Consider the following 22,856-nt stretch of genomic DNA (forward strand, 5'->3'; position numbering starts at 1 on the left):
GCGCTGCTACAAGACTTGAGTTGACATGTGGAAAGAAGAGACTGCCAGTGTGTATGCGCCTTAAGACCTGTTTGGAATGATTTTTCAAGATTTTCTTAAGCATTTGAAAAGCCAAACAGACCCTCACTTTAGGCCACGATGTAACCTAAAAAATACACGATGAATACAACTTAAATGGTTTGGGCCAAAGTCTAACAATGTCAAGTTGGTTCATCAACTCTTGCCATTAGCTTCACTTCATTCAACCCTAACTCAATTCAAATCTTACGTGATTGGGTGTGGGGTTATTTCGGCTAGTGTCATAATTCAAATCATTAGGTTTTTATGCCTAATTCAACTCATAAACGAGGAGGATTATGGATAAATGTAGCTGGTGGCAACGGGCAAGAAACAACTCTGTTGACCTCCTGTGCTCATCAAAAGAAAAAAAATAATTAAAAACTAGCTAATACAGCGCAAAAATAAAAGAAAATAACAGTATGGGTTAGCAAAGCTAACAATTATTATAGACCTGGTCTTTCAGTCATGAAAAATTCAAACCATAGAGCTGCTCCGAGGTGGAAACTTATTAAGAAGTCTAAAACTATCATTCATGAATGCATCTTCAGATTCTATTGTACAATATTTTATTACGAGAGATTATGCATCTAGTAGTATTTTGGATTATGCCATAGAAGATCCAATTTTTATTTTTGCTAAAACTACGGAATGGTATGACAAAAAATGCATTCCCATGCCTAAACTACTGATACAATTCTCAATTTCTCACCATTAGACGAAATATTTACCTAGAGAAGTGATAAGTCAACATATTGTTTAAGAAAAACCATATATCCCTCGCCGATAAGAGCGTAGCTCAATTGGCATAATATTCATACTATCAACCTCGAGGTTTGAGGTTCGATTACCCCACCCCACAATTTAATTACAATACCTTTGCAAAAAAGAAAAAAAATCATATATCCCTCGTCATTCCAAACACGGGAAAATCTTAATAATCACACATCATAGAAACATGAACCGACGAGAAAGTGACCTCGTTGTATTGTCTTTCCTTGATTTCTAAAAAATTGATGTTTCTCTTGTCATTAAATCTAGCCAGAGCTATGTGGAAACTGAAAATCATATATGCAGTAGGTCGGCTTATTGTTTTCTCAAGAAATAATTCTAATCAAAGTCGCTTTTACTACTCTGATGTCCTCACTACTACAAAAATGGTCCCCCCCTATGCAGCCATCAACTGTCTGTGGCACGTAACTACAAATACCTCAAGAGATTCAATAAATAAGCGACAACATAAAAGACTACAAGAAGAATTCCAATCCTGTAATATATGCAACAAACTGGGACTATAGTTTTATACATGCCAATCAAGATATCGAAAACTAAAACAAAAGAATTGGTGTATTGTTTACATGAGACTAGAACTATGACTTAAAACATGAATTTCAGGTCCGGATAAGGAGAATATGGAACAACGGAAGTAAGGGGAGTCTATATGCCAAAATTGAACCTCCATTCACCATCACTTTGACTCGCTATGTTCCTCAAGAAGATGATGGAAAAGTTGCAAATTGAAAAGGCTGGCAGCTGGCAGGTCAGATTTGTGAATAAAAACAATAAACTAAGAAATAAAGACGCACATATCTCAACCCACATGTTAATGGCACTGAGAATTCATCCGAACTTCACATTTAATCCAACAAACCAATTTGCACGTCACCAGCTTGACCAGTAATGCCAGATGAAGGTCCTTCAGGCCTTGAAAATTTTCGTCTGAAAAAAAAGTCCCATTAGGCAGGTGTTCTGAAAAGGATGGTTGGGCTCTCAAAGTCAAAAGGAAATAAATTTAAAAAATATAATCAAATACGACCAATTGACTGACTTGGCTCTTTATCCCCACCAAAATATCAATAACTTTAAAACGAAAATAAAAAAAATATGGATTATATAAATACTCAGGCAAGGATGAGATTTAATTTGAAACTAATAAATTTTGACAACCACATTAACTTCTAGTTTCCAAGTAGTAAGTAGAACATAAACTGCAATATTACGTTACTATGCAAGTTTACCAAAGACAATAATATAATAACACACACTTCACTGTTATTTCCTTGCAATGAGTGGCCAAGCCAAATTACACGTGCACCCTAAGTACCTGAACTTGCACATGTGCCATTTCATAGTTCATGTGCCATTTACTTTTTTCTTTCTAGGATTCTATGAACTGGTTTGTCTTTTAAGTTCTTTGTGTGCCATATCCCTGTAAATTTAGAAGGATAAATAAAAAATAGAGCTAAAATCAGTAACTCTTCTCTACATTTTTCGGAGTCCTTAAAGGTGACCAAAAAAAGACCAGAGTTCAAAGTGGCTTCAAATGAAACAGAAAACAAGAATGAGCTGTCAAATTTAGTGACGGGATCAAATCAATCAATCTATATCTGCCACTTATCATTTCCTTTTGTTTTTGTTTTTGTTTTTTTTTTTTTTTGGGTTTTTCAAGAAGCATCAGTTATTTAAAACGAGGAGAGATAATAAGATAGAGAGGAAGCAATGTTTCAAAAAAGTGGGAAGTTATTTAGTTTCAATTAAAGAAACAAAATAGCATGAGTGCATTAAAACAAGGGGATGAAACAACTCATAAATCCTTCAGAAGGGGGAAAATTAGAAATTACTTGGCTTGATTTAAAGGACAAAATTGTGTGTCTCTTTCAATACTTAGTAACCTAGAAAACAAATCATATTTGAAGCCCACGAGCCATCCTTAGAACTTAAGGACACAATTGTACAACATATAGAATAGATCCTATTTAAGTAAGGTCGTAAACCCATAAGCCATCCAAAAGCACTTTCCCCATCGTACATATGATCTTAAAAAAACCCATCAACAAAGGTCGCATTTGATAACAATTTTGTTTTTAGTTTTTTATTTTTTAAATTTATGCTTGTTTTCTCCCAAATTGTCCAATTATGATTTTCACCCTTATATATATATTCATTAAAAAAATTGAATTTGTAGTCCAATTTAAAACATAAAAACAAAATTTTGAAACTTTTTTAGTTTTCAACTTGACTTGGTTTTTGAAAACATTAGTAGGAAGTGGAAAATAAAACATAGAAATTTAAGAGTGGAAGTAATTGTTTATAAGCTTAATTTTCAAAGACCAAATAGCTATCAAATGGGGTCAAAAAAATTCCTAGTATTGAAAACCTCTCGTATTATAGTTTGAGGCGCACTAAAGAGCAATAAACCTCAGGAACTTAAGTGCAGGAAAATATTATGCAGCACACAATAAAAAAAGGTAAAAAATATAGTATGATGAACAATAAGATGATAAAAAGTTTAAGAAAATATTAAAAAATAAAGTAGTAAATCAAACTTGAGGCACTAAGGCGTGCACCTCACGCATGCTTCATTAAGAGAGCCTCACTTCTTTGAAGCGAGATGCCGAAGCCCTGACTAGCCAGGCGCCTCAGTGGGATTTTTAAAACACTGACTACCTCTAAAGCCATGATCTGTTCCCGCAACTTGCATATAATTATCAAAATTTAAAGTACACATCCCAGATTAAAAATCAAGTCATACCAAAATATTGACCAACATAAGTTCTCAAATTTCGACCATTGTTACTCAATCATTGAAGCCACTCTCATCTTCTCACGAACCTGATGAATGGAAGATACGTAACGTCCTTAATCACCCCCATTGTTCTCAACTGCTATATATGACAAACCCAAAATGACCTCTCAACAGAATGTTAAACCCAAAATGACCTCTCAACAGAATGTTGCGAAAGAAATAAAAACATAGCTTTCAAATTAGATACCTTTTGTCAATCTCATGGGAACCTGAGTTTTAACTGATTACATCTTCAAGTCACCAACACATTATAGTTTTGCATCACCATACCCTGTGCTACACTACTACTCTCGTGACTCTCCATTTCTTAATAGTGCTTAACCTGTGAAATAGTAATAGTATCCATATGTTGAAGCGACAGATCTTTATCAGTGAAAACAATTAAAAGAAAAGGGACGCAAAGACTATGTTGCAGACACGCTCTTTGCATCAGGAAATTAGAGATAAAAGGCAGCTAAAATTAAACCCTAAAGCAGTTAAAATTTACTTAGTCTGATTAAAACATCCAAGAGATAGAATGCATGAATGCGTCTATTGGCTTTAAGAACATCTGGTATTCAAATAAGGAAAATAGAAGCGCACCGAGAAGCGCAGGGGAAACTGTAAAGAGACTAGTGTTACTTACAGTTTACAGCAGCCCAAGAGAGAATTCCAATATCCATGTGGGTGTTATCCCTAATCTCCATGACCAAATAATAAATAATAAAAATAGGTCTAATCATTCTTCACTAAAAGTAAAAAACAGTAAATTTTCTCGTAAAGAGTAAAACAAATTGCACCCTACGATGTCAGTTAGAAACGCAAAGTAATTGCACAAGAATAAAACAACTGGGTTTAAATAGGGTCCCATGAAATATTTATTTACAACGTAAATCTGGACCATCATCAGACAGTGTAATGAACAATATAAACTACAAACTAATTTTGAAAATGAACCTCTAGTATAAGCAGCATGCTATGATGGTACAATATTAAGTTCGTCTTCAGAGTTAACAATGTATCAAATAATATCTGAACTTACAATTCATGAAACTGAAGACAAACGGGGTTGGAGAGAAAAAATGCAGCCCTAATTCCACATGAGTAAGCATATAGAATTGGAAAACTATCAATTGCCAACCAAGATTCCATGTCCTCTAAGACGGGATACCCATGAAACCACAGAAAATCACAATAACATAAAATCTGAATTTCGAATAAAAAAACATTTTCGTTCATATAGCCATTAATACTTACAGCTGAATGAATATGTTCGAACAGAATTTTCACAGCCCCACAAGAAAAAGCAGGAAAAAAAAAGATGCTGCATTGATTGAAAGACCAGGTTGGATCCATCCGGGATAATAAAGACGGGCTTTCTGAAAAGGGAAGGCTGTAGTAATAACTTGTTGATTAATTGATGAAAACAGAGAAGATGAGCATATTAATGGTGAGCAAAGCTTTCATGGTGAAGTGGGAGGGCAATTTTCCCAACCATTTTCAGTCAAAGCAAACAGAGGATGGTTGAGAAAGCAGTCGCTAAAATACGGTACAGTCAACATGGAACCATGAAAAAAGTAAAGATGAACTTGAAACGCGATGAGTGAATTCCATCGATGAAATGTGGAAAGAAACTGAAATTGTGTAGCGGAGAAACTTTTGGTCCCACGAAACAATCGGAAAACGAAGGCAAAGAAGGGTATTGTACTTTTAGAAACTATTTAAGAAAATATAGTTGTTTTCAATCTATTCGTAAAAAAAAATGTTATTTTGAATAAGTCGATGGTTCAATATTCGACAAACGGATTATGAGAGAGAGCGAGAATTTGAGCGAGAGCGAGATTTTGATAGAGAGCGAGAATACCGTACAAATTTTTCCTTTTTTTTTTTCCTTTTTAATTATTACACATTCCACTTTTTTCTTTCTAATTTTTTTTTTTCCATTTTATAAAAAAAAAAATCTAAAAATATTTATTATTTTATTTAAACTCTAAAAAGAATAAATTAAAAAAATAATAACTCATAAAAATAAAAAAAAAATGTAAATTAAATATCTCATTTATATAAAAATAATTACAAAAATCAATTTGTCCCACAGGACGGACGTCGTCGATTTCGAGTTGGTTGTCGTCGTCGACTTCGAACTTGAGGTTGCTCGGGTTCTTCCCGAACAAGTCCTCTACATTATGTGCAACCTCATCATAGAGGGCAACTCTTCCACATTATGTGCAACCTCATCAAACTCATCCTCTTCTCGAACAAGTCCTCTATGTCTAGGAGCTGGTGGAGGAACAATAGGTATATCGTACATATAATGAATTTCTTCCATATAGCTTTGGTTGTCACTACATATAGCAAGAACCTGGTTCGGATCATTCGCAACCTCACGGAGTCTACTGTTGTTCGATCTCTGTGAATTATAAAACAATTAGACAATATTTAAAATAAATTTAAATTAAAAAAATTAGATAATATTCATTCATTTACCAGATGACCCACAGCTGCTCCCGGACGAGTGACGTAGCGCCTTGTGATATTATTATATCAATGAATATATTTTGGAGTGACATATGTGTCAAACTGTTCAAGAGAAACCCCCACTGCAATAAACCTTGCACGATAGTGCCATCGCACTACCAAATGTGCAACTTTTTCGGACCAATCTCCAGTCCTTAGGTTAATATCATGCCGTACGGGTTCAGTATTACAAGGCGATGGGATATCCTGCTGAAAACCGAATTGTCGCATTACCAGGAAGATGCCACTCACTAATGTGAAAACATATGAGAGGACTCATCATCTGCCATATGTTTTGACCATTCGTACAAAAATTAGGCAAAGTATGCACAATAATTTTGTACGGCTCCCAAATAACCTGAAACACAAAATATTATATTAGAGAATATTAAAGACAATACAATAAAAATATAAATAAAATAATTAATTAGGTTTGGTGTAATGTACCTGTTCAGGTTGAAGCAGATCAAACATGTATCTATACTGGTTGACTACATGTGTGGCTGTCCTAGTTACACAAATTTTGTCTCTCCACCTAAATTTTTAAATTGATAATTTAGAATTTAAATTAACTAGATCAATGATATAAAAATTAAATTAAATTAAAACAACATACCGAGAATTGTAGGCTCGTTCAACTAACTGAGCGTCATTAACATGATGTAGCTGTGGAGCCATTGTTGAAAATTGCTCCCAAGCCCATAGTTGCAAAAGTATGAAAGACTCAGCTATCTCTCGAACCTCAAATCTTGTTGCTTTGCATAGTTGTCTATACAACCATGCCAAGCATGCTCCACCCCACGAATACCACCCCGCATCATGGAGGTTAGCTAACAGTGGCAGGAACATCAAGTGAACAAAATGACTTGATCTGAAAACAGACTTTCACTCATCATTTATAGTCTTGTAGAGTGATAGTGCACTCTCCAACAAATATATAGAATGTATGCGTCTCGGGCCTCCATCTCTCGACTAAAGCAGTGATCAGATGCCAGTCCAACTGAATAAATCATGTCTCTCGACGTCTACAAGATATTTCTCCAGTAGTACGATCTCGCCATACAACATATGATCGATGAATGGACTGGTCGTACAAAACATTGGGATCAACAGGTCCTGGGTTTATCTTGACGCTCCAATGCATCCCTTATTTCTGCTATTATTTTCTCAAAATAGTTCACGCATTTGAAGAATGTTATCTGAGCAAGAGCATTTATAAGCAACATTCGAGCTCCTTTGAGGGCTCCATTTATGCACTCTGATAGATTTGTCGTCATCCACCCATTATTCTGAATCCCTCCATCATGTGCAAGTCCATTGCTCTAAACTAATGTTGTAAAAAAAAACTTAGACAACTCCAATTTATTCCTTTGATATCTTCAATTGCTTTGTTGAACTTTTGAATTTGAAACTGGACACCCGACACGATAAACATAAACTGACACCTGAAAAGTTTCACATTATCACAACGAGATGGATTGGACAGAACCAGCTACTCGACCAATGATGTGGATTTTTGTAACCAGTTAGGACATAATTGGAAGGAAGTGTCCTTCGTTACCTAAGACGGGCTCCAGATAGTTAGGATTGAATAATAAATAATTTTTTATTATATATTTCATTTTATTGTATATTCAATTTTTTTACTATAATTTATTGTATATTCAATTTTTTTTTATAATAATCTACTGTATTCAATTCTTTTTTTTTTTGGTAATCAATAAAGTTTTACATTATAATAATCTATATATTCAATTTATAGTATAATAATCTAATATATTCAATTATTCATTTTATTGTCTAATGATTAATTAATTATATATAATAATCTATATATTCAATATTTGTCTAATGATTATTCAATTATAGTATAATAATAATCTAATATATTTCAATTATAATCTAATGATTATTCAATTATAGTATGATTATTAGGTCGTTTCTCTTTTTTTTATATATATTTTCCTATGGAAAGTTCAAATTAAAAGTGAAGACTCTCACTCTCTCCTAAGATCTTGCTCTCTCATTCTCGCTCTTTGCTAGGATTTCGCTCTCTTGCTCTCGCTCTCGCTCTCTCACTCTCGCTCTCTCTCAATATCTCGCTCTCTCTGTTATTGTTGTTATTTTTCCATTAATGATTACTAGCTTTCATTTCTTCTGTAACAATCACAAACATTTTTTTGATTATGGATCTACTTTTTTGTTTGTAGACAAAGCTTATTCGGAATTGTCTTTCATTCCAAGGCATAACTTGTATCCATGCGCTTCATATTCACCTGGAGTTCGCTCCCAGAAATATAGCCATCCCCACCCCCTCATGTCAATCCCACTAACCTCCGTCTAATTCGAAATGATAACAAAATACATAGGTTGTTAGAAGCAGCTCGAGTACACAGATACATATAGTATACCATCTCATTACTTTATTTCCTCTATGAGGGAAAAAGAAAAGTAATAAACCTGCAATCTCGAGGATGGATGTGTGTTGAAACTTCAACCTTCGATAACCTAAGCGAGATTCGCGAGATTTTCCTTGTCGAAAGTTGAAGTTTCGGCTTATGTATTGTTTCCAAATTTTTCTTTGTTAGTCGAGTTCTCAACATTCGACTTCTAGCCTTGAATTCCCAAAACAACAATATTTCTCTAATAAGTTTTGAAAACAACAATATTAATATTAAAGGTCCAAGTCAAAGGGGCCCAATCGTCTCGCTCGCCCTCCAATTAATTTCTTTTGGCAAAAGCTGCAACAAATGGCCGATAACCTGACGCGCTAATTGTTGCGCCACCGTCGCGGAAAGAGAAAAATGTGAATAAATTAATTGTTTATTTATAAATGTTAAATTTTATAAATTTTGTAAAAAATATCTCCGAACTTTCAAAAGTTTAAAATGTAACCTTATATTTTCAAGAAGAGTTTTAATAATAAATGTCCATGCAGTTGGTTTTGGATTAAAATTTTATTTAAAAAGTATTCTTGAACATTTAAAAGTTTCAAAATTACGTTCGAACTTTCAAAAGTTTCAAAAATGATATTATTTAAAAAAGTAAAAAAAAAAAATACTTTCACCATTAATATATAAACAAAAATCGTAAATACTTTGTTGCAAAAATAATTTTAAAATGAAAAAAGTTTTAAAATGTCTCTCTACCATCAATATGGTCAATTTATTTGAAAATTTCTTAAATTAAAAAAGAACCAATTTTAAAATAGACTATACAGATGTCCTTATTATTATTATTATTTTTTTCATATAGATACTTTCAGGTTTTCTTAATTTTTCAATTCTTAGCTTATACAAAATTTTCTCAACAACCAAAATTTTAGTTAAAACATGAAATCTCACAAAATTCTAAAATCAAAATCTCCCATGAAAACATACCAAAACAATAACTAGTCAAACAGAATAATGTATTTGGTTATTAACACACGCTTAACTACTAAAATATAACTTTGTTAAAACATGTAAGTCCTAAAATCCCTTGGTACTTCCTTTATTCTCTTTTATTATAGTCTCATATATCTTAACTAAAGTGTGCAGTTTTATTTACTTACTTATTTTAGATAAACAAATGTCAGATGATTAACAAAAATAGGCGTAAGAGGGTATTGAAGAAATGATGGGAGAAAAAAAAAATAGAAAATAAAGAAGTGAGACAATATTAACTATTTTTGTTCATATAACGACAAAGGTATTTTTGAACCTTTTAAAAAAGTTTGAGGGTGTTTTAAAACTTTTGGAAATTCAAGGGTATTTTTGACACAAAACACAAATGGTTTCCATTCAAAACTAACGATAAAGGTATTTTTTAACTCAATTTGGAATTTTAAAGGTATCTTTAAAACTTTTGAAAGTTCAATAGTATTTTTGACACAAAATACAAAATTTAGGGGTATTTTATGTAAATTAGCCTATAATGTAAAAGTTAAAATAACATTTTTGCTCTCAGCACTTTAGCATTTGTTCAACTTTAGATTGAGACGTCCAATTTATAAAATAATATGCTATATGTGAATATGTTTATTTAAAGTGAAAACGTCCATAAATAATAATGTTTTTAGAAAAATTACAAAGTAAAAGAACTCTATAAGCCCTCGATTTCGTTTACCTCCATTTAGGTTTAAAGATCACCAAACAAACGTTTGAGCTAAGAATACTGATGCATTATTTTATGAATGGAAATATGGATGATATGCGTTGATGGATTGCGTTGTGCACTCAAGTTTCCCCAGCAGAATTCAAGTGTAAATTCCTCTGAGTTTCCTGGTAAGTCTAGGGTCGAACACAGGGACTTGTGAAAATAGTTGCGTTGGTAATATTTATGAAAACTTTGTGGTAACTAAGTAAATAAATAAAGTGTGGGTGTGTTGTTGCGTTGATGAAAAAGAAGTAAATAAAGGCGAAATATTTGAGAAAGATAGTTGCGTTGATAGATGCAATGAGTATGCGATGAACGAGTTGAGAAGATCTTTAGCTAGCGTTACTCGGGAATGCGTCAAACTTTGTGATCATGTTACAACCATGCACAACAAGTCATTTCCCAATGTAAATACGATGCTCCTAAGTCTAGGACTCATGTGTTGAATGCAAAATGTCCATAGAGCTTATCCCTAAGTCTCTACTCTTGTCTTATGCGTTGATGCAAAATGCATGAAAGCAAGGTGACCGCATACAATCATATCTTATTGCTAAGATGCATGCGATGCGTTAATAACAAATAATGCTCATTCCTAAGCGCCTCATTCTTCCCGTTATATGCGTTTCTAATCTGGTTCTTCCACCTAAAATTCTGACCTGACCTTCCCAAGTCTAGATCCTGTCTTAGACAACCCTTCCGTCAGTATCCTAATAGACGAATGAAGCATACATAAAATCAAGATAATCGCAAAAGATGAAGATTCCCTCGTTATGCTAGCTAACTACTTTCATTCAACCCCATTCAACTAATTTAGATACTCATCCATAAAATAACAGAAGAGTAAACAGATATAGAGAAAGGACATTCCATTCTTATAACTGAGTTGAGTACAAAATGGACAATGGAAAGTAAAAGATTAGAGAGCCTTTGGTAGCGATTCTTGCTGACCGAGGCTTTTATACGCTGAATCTCTATTCTGATCACACAAATGTTCCCGCTTCCGTAGGCGTCGGCTCTCTCTTCTGTCTGGACTTCCGGTGGCTTTTCCCAGTACCGGAACGATCTACCGGACACCTTCTTCCTCGACGTTCGCCTTAAAATGAAAGAAAACTATGGACAGAGGCGTGGAACTTGTAAAGTGATGAAGTAAATCGACTGCTTAACCCCTTCTTGAAGAATGTCACTTAAGTATTTTTATAGAGTTTCTATGGTGAAAGGTGTATTCTCTCTCCCGGTTGTACAGATGGACAGTTTTAATTTCCTGACTTGATGCGCCGGATAATTGTCACACGATAAAGCTGAATGTACTTCGTGACCATTATCGGCTGTCAAACTTGATTTGGGATGTCCGACTGCCGCTCAGCTTTTTGTCCCATCGCTCTAATTATCCTTTCACCCAGAGAGCCCACCATTGTTGCGCTGACCAAGTTGCGGTGATTTCTTCTTGGGCGAATGTTTTGCGAAGCACGGTCTATGCAAAGTCTTGCGGTGAAAGTTGCGCTTCGACCAATGTATTCCTATGATCGCAATTCATGCATTTGCGTTAAATACATATCTGCCACAAAAATTAAAAGATCAATTTGTTCTAGATGCGTTGGACGGAACCGCAATATTATTAAGAATTTATGCTTAATGGACGCAATTTAACATATTTCATCAACGCAATCCAACATTTTTAGAACATTGTACTATGATAACTTGCATTTCTGCCCGTTATCACACCCTAAATTTAAACAATGCTTGTCCTCAAGCATAAGCTAAAGATTACCTTTAGCAAGTTAACCCGCAAAGTTTTATTTCCCTAGATTTCTCAAGGATTACTTCTTCAAAATCCTATATGCCAGAATTTCCTCATTAAGTCTTATTCAAGTTTCTTCCTAAAATATTTCTAAGACTTAGGAATTGCAAGCTTAACTTTAAGGCTATAACTTTTTGGAACATCACATGATTTATTTCAAAAAGAAAATTTTCCTTTGGGGTGTCAAATGATTTATCCTTGCACGAAAAATTTTCTTTATTGCTATTTTTTTCTGACCTTGCACTGATCCAAGTGCCTTGCCTTCATTTTGGCTTCCCCACGTGTGTCATGCGGACATCAACTACGAACAATGCACTATTTCTTAGACTAAACTCATACCCGATTTGGCAGTGGAGATTGCGGTCATTGATTTATGCGTTGATCCTAGTGACTTACTTTCGTTTTGTGGCTTGCCCCCACGTGTGTCATGTGGACATCCAACTACGGGTAAGTGCCTTTTCACAAACTTAACTCTATCAACATGGGTTTCACATTGAGTTGGCAGTGAAGTTTGTTTATTCTCAAAAGTGTATATATATATATATATATACATACAACACACATATTTTATATAGCAAGGTCGAAAATAAATACCTCATCCCCAAATTTAAAATGAGCCAATGTCCTCATTGCCAAAAGAAATTAAAATAGATCATGCGATGGTCATAGAATGCTTGTATGGAGAGTTTGAAAGAAAGCTAGCAAAGTCCCTAACTTCTAGAAATATTTCCTTAGGTGACTATCTTAAGATTAAGTTGACTCTCTGATATATTACGAAAGACATGGAAGCATATTTTTCATCATTGAAATCATACTTTGGCAAAGAAACAACATGCGGTGAACTACTAAATTTATTCTACTTGTCAAATGATTGCGGTAATCAAGGAGGATGTGATAACGCAAAATTTGAAATAAAGATCAAAGGAAGAGTACACCCCCAAATTTTGCGTTGTTGTCAGCATTGTGTATTGATGCATCCATCCTTGCGGCGATCCCTTACTTCTGTGGATTGCAAGTGATGGAATGAGATCATTTGCTTCTTTCACAATTCCCATGCCTTTTTTTTTAAGAGAAGGAAATAAGTGAAATACAGATAATAGTAAAGTGACGAAGAATTAAATGTTCAAGAGTTGAGTAAAGGATAGTCCGGGTTTTTTCAACTTTGCCGGAGACTGTTTCTGGCTAGAAATCTCCTCCGCAATATGCCTTTGATCCGTTGTCCATTAACTTTAAATGTTCGACTGCCATCCTCTGTATGATCAGTTCACCGCACCATGTGGATAAAATTTCTTTGATGATGAAGGGATCGGACCAACGCGATTTTAATTTTCCCAGAGAAGAGAACCGCAATCTCGAATTAAAGAAGTAAGACCTTTTGCCTGACTTGGAGGTTTCTAGCGCATATGCGTTCATCATGCCAGTGCTTGGTGCACTCTTTATAAATCTTCGAATTTCATATGTGTTGACGCCTCCATTCTTCTAGCTCGACCATCTACAGTTTTTGCGCTTCCCTGCTTTCATTCAAATCAAAATTCAGTTTCTTGACCACCCACAATGCTTTATTACTCCAGCTCCAAAAGCAAATGACACGCCTTGCTAAATACCAACGCATAGGGGGACATAATCTATTGGTGTTTTTGAAATGCGGTCCGTTATGCCGCACAATGCATCATCAAGCTTCATTGCCCAATCCTTCCGTGAAGGTTTTACTACCTTCTCAAGTATCAATTTAATTTCACGATTGGACACTTCAGCCTGCCCATTTGTTTGCGGATGGTATGCGGTGGCCACCTTGTAGAGGATATTATATTTGCCACAGCAGCTCCTTTATATTGTGATTGACAAAGTGTGATCCTTCATCACTTATGATAGCACGAGGAGTGCCAAAATGAGTGAAAATATTTTTCTTGAGGAACTGGGAGACTACCGCCGCATCACTTGCGGCGCATGCAATTGCCTCTACCCACTTGAAAACGTAATCAACGGCTAATAAGATATAATGCTTGCCATGCGAAGGAGGGAATGGTCCCATGAAATCAATCCCCCGAACGTCAAATAATTCCAGCTCCAAGATAGTGTTCATTGGCATTGCGTTCTTCCATGAAATGTTGTCGGTGCATTGACACTGATCACATTTCATTGCGTAATCAGCAACATTCTTAAATAATGAAGGCCAAAAGAATCCACTTTGCAAAACTTTAGATGCAGTACATTGCCCTCCAAAGTGCCCTTCATATGTCGAATCGTGGCACTATGACAATATGCATTGTTGAGCAGCATTTGGTACGCATAATCAAATGATTTGGTATGTACCTCTTCTATTCAGATTCGACTCATCCCAATAATAGTGTTTGCATTCATGCTTGAGCTTCCTCTGTTGATGATAGGTGTAATCTTCAGGGAATTATTCACAAACCAAATAATTAACGATGTCCGCTTACCAGGGCAATTCTTCTATGTGGAACAACTGCTCGTCCGGGAACACGACACTCACCTCAGATTCATTGTGGTCAACCTCAAGATTTTCCAATCTGGAAAAGTGATCTACAAATTGATTCTCTGTCCCCTTTCGATCAATTATTTCAATATCGAATTCTTGAAGGAGGAGAACCCATCTGATCAATCTTAACTTTGCGTCTTTTTTTGTCATTAAATATTTGATTGCCGAGTGATTAGTGTGAATGAGTACCTTTGTTCCCAACAGATATGCCCTGAATTTCTCCAACACAAAAATCACATATATGCCCTCTAACCATCCCATGCAAGTTTTCTCCCACAAGCTCAGGAACTAGACCTCTCGATCCCCCGACTATCCCGTGAGATTCTATCTCGGGCTCAGGAGCTAGGTTCCTTGACCCTCTGACCATCCCGACCACATGCTTTCCTCGTGGTAACGAGCATTCATTCATAGAAATAGAATATAATTCAAAATATACTAAAAGACTTAAATAAGAAACCACTTACAGTGATCTGTTGGGATTATTTCTTCCTCAGTTCACCCTGTTTTCCCTGGCCTCTTGTCGAACCCTATTTCATATTCATTTTGAAGCTTAGATTTCTCAATATTCTAGACCATATCTCAAGACACTTCCTTCTACAAATATGTTTAGAAATGCCTTAGTGCTTACCGTAAAGTTTGGTCTTAAAACTTCAACTCAAGACTTCTGAATCTCAAGTTTCCTCCACTTGGCCTGACTGTCCCTTTTTCTGTGAACACCTCTCGGTTTCCTTTAATTTTGATAGTCTTTCACTTATAATTTTCTGATAACAACCCTTATACATAAACTAAATTCAATTTAAAATATTTTGGTTCAAGAATCACCTAATTTGCACGAGTAGTTTGAGAGAATTTGTCATTTGAACTTGATGCTACTATCTGTTCGCACTGCGTGCACAACCCTTGCGCCCTTTGCTTTGATCAATGCAAAGATTAACGCAACCTCTCTTTTAATCGACACAAAGCTTCTTTTAATTTGCTCTGAAACTTTCCTTTTAAGTGACTCTTGAAGTTAATGTGTTTGTAAACTGAAGTGAAGTCCTTGGGCTCTATTTATATGCGCTCTAACTTCTTTCAGTATCGACACCTCCAGCTGTCTGCATGCCTAATTGTTCACTACTCAAACTGCCAACGCAATTCCTCGCCACCTCCAGCTTGAAGTGTCTGCACCATCTTCATCCAACGTAACACCTTCAACTTGCACGCCTTCTCGTGCGCCCACCTCAAATTGCATGGACTCTAGACATCCCTTTGATTGCCACATGTCCGGATAAGTTTATCAGCTCATAGCTCTTCTTATCATCGCATACCCTTCATGACCGCATGTCCCTTCACACAACTCTTGGCGCATGCGTTCATCAAGGTCACCGCATATCCCTTATCACATGCTACTCGTCTTAACCTTGTCATATGCACCATATGCCCCTCCTAACCTCAAATGTCCTTGGCGCATAATCAGTCTTAGCGCATAACATATCATCATCGCATGGCCAAGCCTCGTTAACGCATGATTAGGCATGCCCTTCAGCGCATAACCAATCTCGGTCATAACTCTTAGCCAACAACTCCATGCCCAACATATTTCTCATGCTTCACCTAGTCATATGTGTTCAACCAGCTCCTCAAAGCCAATGCTTAGTTTAAATGACCGCATTCTCCTTCCCATGCCCAGTGCTTCAAGATTTTCCATTGCATGAGCATCGCATAGCTTCAGCGTCCATCACATAGCTTCAGCGCCCACCGCATAGCTTCATCATGTAGTACTTGTGCGCACCGCATGCTTATCGTTGCATACCTCATCGCACGCTGCATTGCTCCATCACGTAGCTCTTGTGTGCATCGAGTAGCCAGCACCTTACGCTCATTGCCATACACTAGACAACATGTGCGCTCAACCTCAATCGCTTAGCTTGTGCTCATCGTCTAGCGCCTATTGCTTATCGTCTAGTGGTATTGTCTGGCGCCATTGTGTAGCCCCGCGAGCATCTATACGATCACCCTCATGCAATGCTCCAACGCCCAGCGCCCACGCTCGTGCACAATTGAATGCAACTTGGCTCGCACCTGGCCCATCCTCGTCACTCAATGGCCCTTCCTTGCTGCTTAATCACACAGACTCTTTTCATCCCAACGTATGAGTAGCCTTTGTCACACCAACGCTTGGTTTGCGCCTCATGCCAACGCTCGACCAACATGCACCTATCACTTAGCTAACAAGACTCCCTCTCCAAGGCCAAGATTAATACATAGACACTACACCATGCGTTCACCACTTTAGCCAACATGACACCCTCCAATGTCAAGACCGACGCATAGCCAACTTTCACCATGCACCCATGCCTTACAAGCCTCAACGCATGATTGTCTTAGGCTTCAACACTTAGCCAAATTTCCACATGTTAAGCTCCAACTCAAAGCTACTCAAATGTTTACTCCAATACTTAGAATTTTTCTTTCCTTCAAGATAAGATTTAACTTATACTTGGTTTATTTCCTTAATTACTTGCTTAAGTGGAGAAAATAAGATTCAAGCTTCACAAAAAATTAGCTAAGTGTTTAAACTATATTTTATAGAAAATTTGTGATACTTGGGAAAAATTCTAAGTGTAAGGTTTATGAGTTGAGCTTAGAAGAAACTTTAAAAGTGAAGCATGGTTGAAGAGTTTTGGACTCAAAATCTTGTAGGCAAAGGAAATACTTATCTAGGGAACTTGTGTTTACACAACATCTTGCCTTAAGATACGTCTTGGAGCATTGAAGGACTAATCTGGACGTAAGGTTGGGATAGAGAAGACCACTTTGGACGTATCTAGTGTTGGGATTGGTGTCCTAATTCTCCCGGAGTCTCGTTGTTTTGTAAAGATACACATTTTAATGAATAAAATAAGTGTTATTTAATTCTGGCATTTACCCATATCCAATATACAAATCTTCTTGGTTATCTTATATCAACTTAAGCATGTATATGTGATATACCAGTGGATCATGCCTTAAGTGATAACCTATAGGTATGTAGTATAAGGATTAAGGTGGGATACCTGATCTTGGTGACACTACGGATACGACCCGCTTTTTAGAGGTTTGCAAGTGTTGTAAACTACTAAGGATGATAGATCCTGACCATTCATGTGGAGACGTGCGAGCGGGGGTGCCCTATACAAAGGTTTTGTATAAGACCTGAACCACGAGATGACTAGACTCTGTATATAACGTCGTTGATACTAAAGAATTGCATCTCACCTAAACGACCATAGGTGACACGACCTAAATTCTGAGTGTTTTGGGAACTCCTGCCTTTGAGGGCGGTCCTTTGATTAGTATGGGTGAGAGTGGCCAGATTGCCAACTCAACATGCCTACCTTTTTGGGGACTTGTCTGATCTAGGAGCTAGGAACTCAATCCACAAGATGGAATTCACTCATTTCTCGAAGCAGGATAAGTAGATAGATTGCTCCCTTAAGGGCTGATTTTGGGGCTTAAACATAGTGGCCACAACTTCTCTTTGGAAGAGAAGACTCGATCATAGTAGGACTATCACTTATGTTCATTAGAGGGATCGGTGGTACTTAAGGAGACAAATGTAACTATAGGGGCATAACGGTTATTGGCCCAGATGTACTTACGAGCGATCCATGAAAGGTAGTCGCACCACTGATTGGTTAAGATGGACACATAATATATCTGTGGTAAGGAAAGTTCAGCTGTCAGTCTTTAGTGGAGTGTCTGGCAGTTAACAGATGGTGGATCCCGTGACTAAAGAGTTTAGTCAGTTATTCACATCCCATTGGGGCTTCGAGCTACCGGTCCGTAAGGTCTCCTTGGTAGCTCAATGGCTGTCTCTTATACACATCTAGATGTGTATAAGAGACAGATCGTATAGTATTTACTAAACGATCGCATAGCTTTTGCTAGATGATCGTTTGCCCAAAGTAAACGATCGTGTAGTGTTTGTAGGCGATAGACACCGAGCTAAACGATCGCATAGCTTTTGCTAGATGATCGTTTGCCCAAAGTAAACGATCGTGTAGTGTTTGTAGGCGATAGACCTGTCTCTTATACACATCTAGATGTGTATAAGAGACAGCAGCTGAACAATGAGCTAAACGATCGCATAGCTTTTGCTAGACGATCGTATAACTTTAGCTAAATGATTGGGCATCGACCTATATTATAAGTCTCCGCCATCTCCCACTTGCCCAGTCGTGTACACGATCGGTGTTTCCTCCTTCGTTTGCTTCATACCAAATCCGAACAGAGCCCATACTCTGGATTCTCACATCGAGAATATCAAGGTAGCCTTCTTGGTGGTGTCTTACTCAACTTGACACTGTCGAGGTGCTATGGAGGTCGTTCATGCTGTTGCTGAGGAGTTCATGGCCGAGGCGATTGTTGAGGATGAGCGTGAAGTGTTTGTGCTGTGTTGCGGTCGTGTAGACCGAGAATCAAGGTTGCTGTTGTTCGAGCGGTCATGCACAAAGGAGCGTGGAGATGCATCTTCAAATGTTCGTAGAGTTTTCTCTTTGTTCATTTGAGTTTTCATGCTATAATTTCTGTATTGATTGTATAACTTCATATTTCTGTTTGAATGTAATTTGTAATGTTGATTCATGATTGTAATTTGGAATGATCTTATTTCCGCTACTCATGGAAATCTCGAGTCTGATTTCCTTTATCTAGGATTAAGAATACTTTGTTGAACATAGGAGGGGAAACTAAGATTAAAACCTTGAGGCTTAAGAATTGACTACATGTTGGACACATGTTAGGGCAACCTAAACACACGGTGGACCATATTGTGTGCATAGTGAGGACAAAAAAGAAGACATTGGGTGTATGACATAAAAGATTGTTTTGGATACATCATTTGAAGGAAAAATGAGTTGGATACATCTTATACGCATAGTGAGGGCCATTCTGGGCACATGGTTATTTAAAGGATGAAAACTTGGCTAAGTGTTGGACAACACAAGAGTAGGTTTAACACATCAAAAAATGAAAAATGAAAAGGAGAGGATTGAAAAGAACCAACCATGCATAGAAGGTTAGAAGGAAATCCTTGGACAATATCTTGGCATATGCGAGGTTATCAAGTATGGGACATCTACCTTGAGGTGAGTTGCACCAAGTAACCCTAAGCGAAGCACTTGGACGCATACTTGGAGGAAATAGGCACCTTAGGCACATGCTTGAGGTGAAGGAGGGTGGCTTTGGATACGTAACCTCAAGAAGTTAGCTTTGGTACATCTTGGATGCATGGAGGACATCTTTGAGGTTAAGCTTGGATGCATACTTGAAGAATAAGAAGTATGAATGTGCACAAACACTTAGGAAAATAAACAAGAGAGAAACCATGCATGGAGAGGGAGATAAAAACCACTAAAAGAGGGAAGAGAAAAAGTTGGGCACACGGTATGGGAGCCATGCAACCAAAGTAGGCTATAATGATATGTGGGTGCATAGTATATGCATCTAAAGTGAACTTGGATGTCAATCGGGAGTTGAAGCCATGTAGGTCTAGAATGAAGGGTTTGAATCTCACAACGGAAGCGTTCTCGTGTGAGATCGCCTTGCATTCTATAATTTAATTTTTACAATAAACAAAAACGTTGTATTAAATACAATCAATAAACATGTAAACTAGTATGCTATTGGGGAAAGAGTTAGAACAATTTTTACCTCTTTAGATTTCCAAATGTCACGAACAATCCTTTCCAAGGTTCCAACGAATGGATCTCCAAATGATCTTAATCACGAACAACTCCTTGAGTGAGCTCGAATACTACCACAAGAGTTACCTCATTATTCTCTAGGATTTTAATAGAGGGATAAGTGGTATCCAACTATTGGGAGGGGAGAGGAGAATAACATTTTGGAGAGTAGAGAGGCTTAGAAAGAATTTTGCTCAATAACACTAGAGAGTTGTGTATTGTTTGAGTTTCTCTACAATGAGAACTGCGTATTCAGTGCATTCCCAAGGGGCCATAGGGAGGTCTTTACATGGAGAAGGACCAAATATCTTTCCCAATATATTTTCCTTTTCAATAATTAATTAAATAACATTTATTTAATTAATTAAACCATTTGATTAAATAACACTTATTCAATTAATTATCCCAATTAAATAACACTTATTTAATTTTCAGTTCTAAATAACACTTATTTAATTTTCACAATTAAATAACACTTACTTAATTTTGATTTGCACAATAGTTAAATAACTACTTATATGTTAAACCCAATTTAATGTATACATTTAATTATCATATACATCCCATGTATATGTGCAAAACCTCTTTATTAATTAATTCTTTGTGAATCTAATTCACTCGAATTAATTAATTTGAATTTTATTCAAATATTACTTTTCAATTTGATTATAGATTATATCCATAATTAATTATATATTAATCTCATTAATATATAGTTTCCTTAAATTAATTTAAACAATTCAAGTTATCCCTCTTACGTATCCTCTAATGAGCTAACAAGGAGATCTGGTGGACCTGTAGATTAGAAACTCCAACGATATGAGATTAATTGGTTAAGTTCATTAACCAAATTAATCAATATTCGTTAACTGTGGATACACTTCACTAAAGACCCACAATTGCAATCTTTTCACTACATATATATTTTTCTGTCCATAGATATAGACCAATACTGTAAGACCCTAACACCAAATCTAAGGTGGAAGGTTATTAAGAGAAGGAAAAATCCTAAGTAGTAAGGAAATATTACTAAAAGGAGTAGACATTAGAGCAAGATAAAATGATGAAAGCGGTAGTACTAATTTATGTGAAAATAAAGAGGATCAAAAGGTGGCACAGAGAAACAAGTGTTTGGGAATACGGCCAACGCATGTGGAGAGCCTAAGCACACTAGACGCAAGGGATGCGTGGATGGCTGGCCTATGGGTGCGTGGGAGGCTGGCTCTATGTCGCGCTAACCGTTGGATATAAGAGGCAGTGGTCATGAGCTTGCATGCGTGAGCAGCTAATGTAAGGGCATGCACAAGGCATGCAGACGCAAGGGTAGGCAAGGACGCGAGCAAGGCATGTGCTAGAAGCATGTGTCGAACAGCTATGCCAAACGCCTCTACTTATGCGTTGAGCGGCCATGCCAGGCACCCAGCCTATACGTCGAACGCCCTATCGAGCGTCCATGCATCGAGCGCCCAACCTATGCGTCAACCCAAGCGCTCAGTCTATGTGTCGAGTGCCCATGCGGCCGAGCGAGCTTGACGAGCAATGGCCAGCATCTATGCCATATGTTCATACGTCAGTGGCATACATCCATGATGCGGCCATGGTAATTCGATGCGGCCAAGCGCTAAGGTATCGATTCAAACCAAGGCGTGCGGCGAAGGGGCTTGCGGCAAAAGAAGTATGCGCCGTTGGCCGAAGGCATGTGTCCATGGAAAAGGCTATGATATCATTTAACATGCGATGGTTATAGCCACCTTAGGCGATAGTTAATAGATGTATGGGCACATGGACAAAAGGAAGGCTGACCAATGGGAAAAGAACCTCAAGAGAAGATGGCACCATTCAAGAGATGCGTCCATAAGCATATCAAATTATGTAGATAAACATCCTTAAGTATTAAGTGAATGAGGTGGCGAAAGGAGGCTCATACAAAAGTAGCCCTATCACTCTAAGTAGAAGGTGGAAGAAGGAGGTTACATGCAAAAGTAGTCTTATCACTCTAAGTAGGAGGTGGAAGGAGGTTGCATGCAAAGTAAGAAATTTGGCTGGCAAATTAAGGTTAAAACAACTCATGGCATTGCTGGAATGGGCTTAGTGTTAGTAGCCTTAAAAAGGGATAGATGTAGGTTGAATTGTCACAAGGGGGTGAGCTTGGGATGGCTATAAATAGAGGGGTTGGGCGAGAACAGTTCATTCATGCCATCACCAAAATCTCAGTGTTAAGAGCTTGTTTAGAGTATTAAGTTTGAGTATTGAGGCTGCCAAAATAATTAGGGTTCGAAGGAGTTGAAGTTGTGAAGCTAGTACGGATGCACAAGCTCAGCCGACCAATGCATCCATCACTGACGTAGCGCGCGCCTTGTGCCTAACCAACGCTGCATCCATCCATCGCAAAGCAGCGTGCACCTCGCACTAGCCAACACGTCGACCATAACGCTGCAGCACAACGCACGCCATTCCAATGCTACAGCCAACCGTGCGACGCAGCACATGAACTCACTGCACAAGGCCGAACGCTCCAGCTGCCTGCCAGCTCCTTGCACTCAGCACAGATAAAATAACCTCTAAAGGGGCTGATTT

At 37.2% G+C, this 22,856-nt stretch overlaps 1 protein-coding gene across 22 annotated transcripts; it reads right to left on the reverse strand.

The window, feature by feature from the left end:
* Positions 1-1,305: 1,305 nt before the first annotated feature.
* On the reverse strand, positions 1,306-5,305 carry LOC120072740. 22 transcript variants are annotated; one of them, XR_005480590.1, is made up of 5 exons: positions 4,880-5,305; positions 4,269-4,318; positions 3,831-3,965; positions 2,162-2,266; positions 1,306-1,776 (listed from the first exon to the last, which is right to left on the reverse strand). XR_005480590.1 is itself a non-coding variant. In XM_039025213.1 (3 exons), exons 1-3 carry the CDS (start codon positions 4,859-4,861, stop codon positions 1,661-1,663), a joined length of 363 nt encoding a protein of 120 aa, XP_038881141.1. In that variant the 5' UTR covers position 4,862; the 3' UTR covers positions 1,306-1,660. The 22 variants fall into 22 exon arrangements, 1 of the variants encoding a protein (XP_038881141.1); XR_005480588.1 differs by lacking the exon at positions 2,162-2,266 and adding an exon at positions 3,590-3,669; XR_005480591.1 differs by lacking the exon at positions 2,162-2,266 and adding an exon at positions 3,670-3,719.
* Positions 5,306-22,856: the final 17,551 nt, after the last annotated feature.

This window comes from Benincasa hispida, chromosome 3 (genome assembly GCF_009727055.1).
Source record: "Benincasa hispida cultivar B227 chromosome 3, ASM972705v1, whole genome shotgun sequence".
NCBI classification, from domain to species: Eukaryota; Viridiplantae; Streptophyta; class Magnoliopsida; order Cucurbitales; family Cucurbitaceae; genus Benincasa; species Benincasa hispida.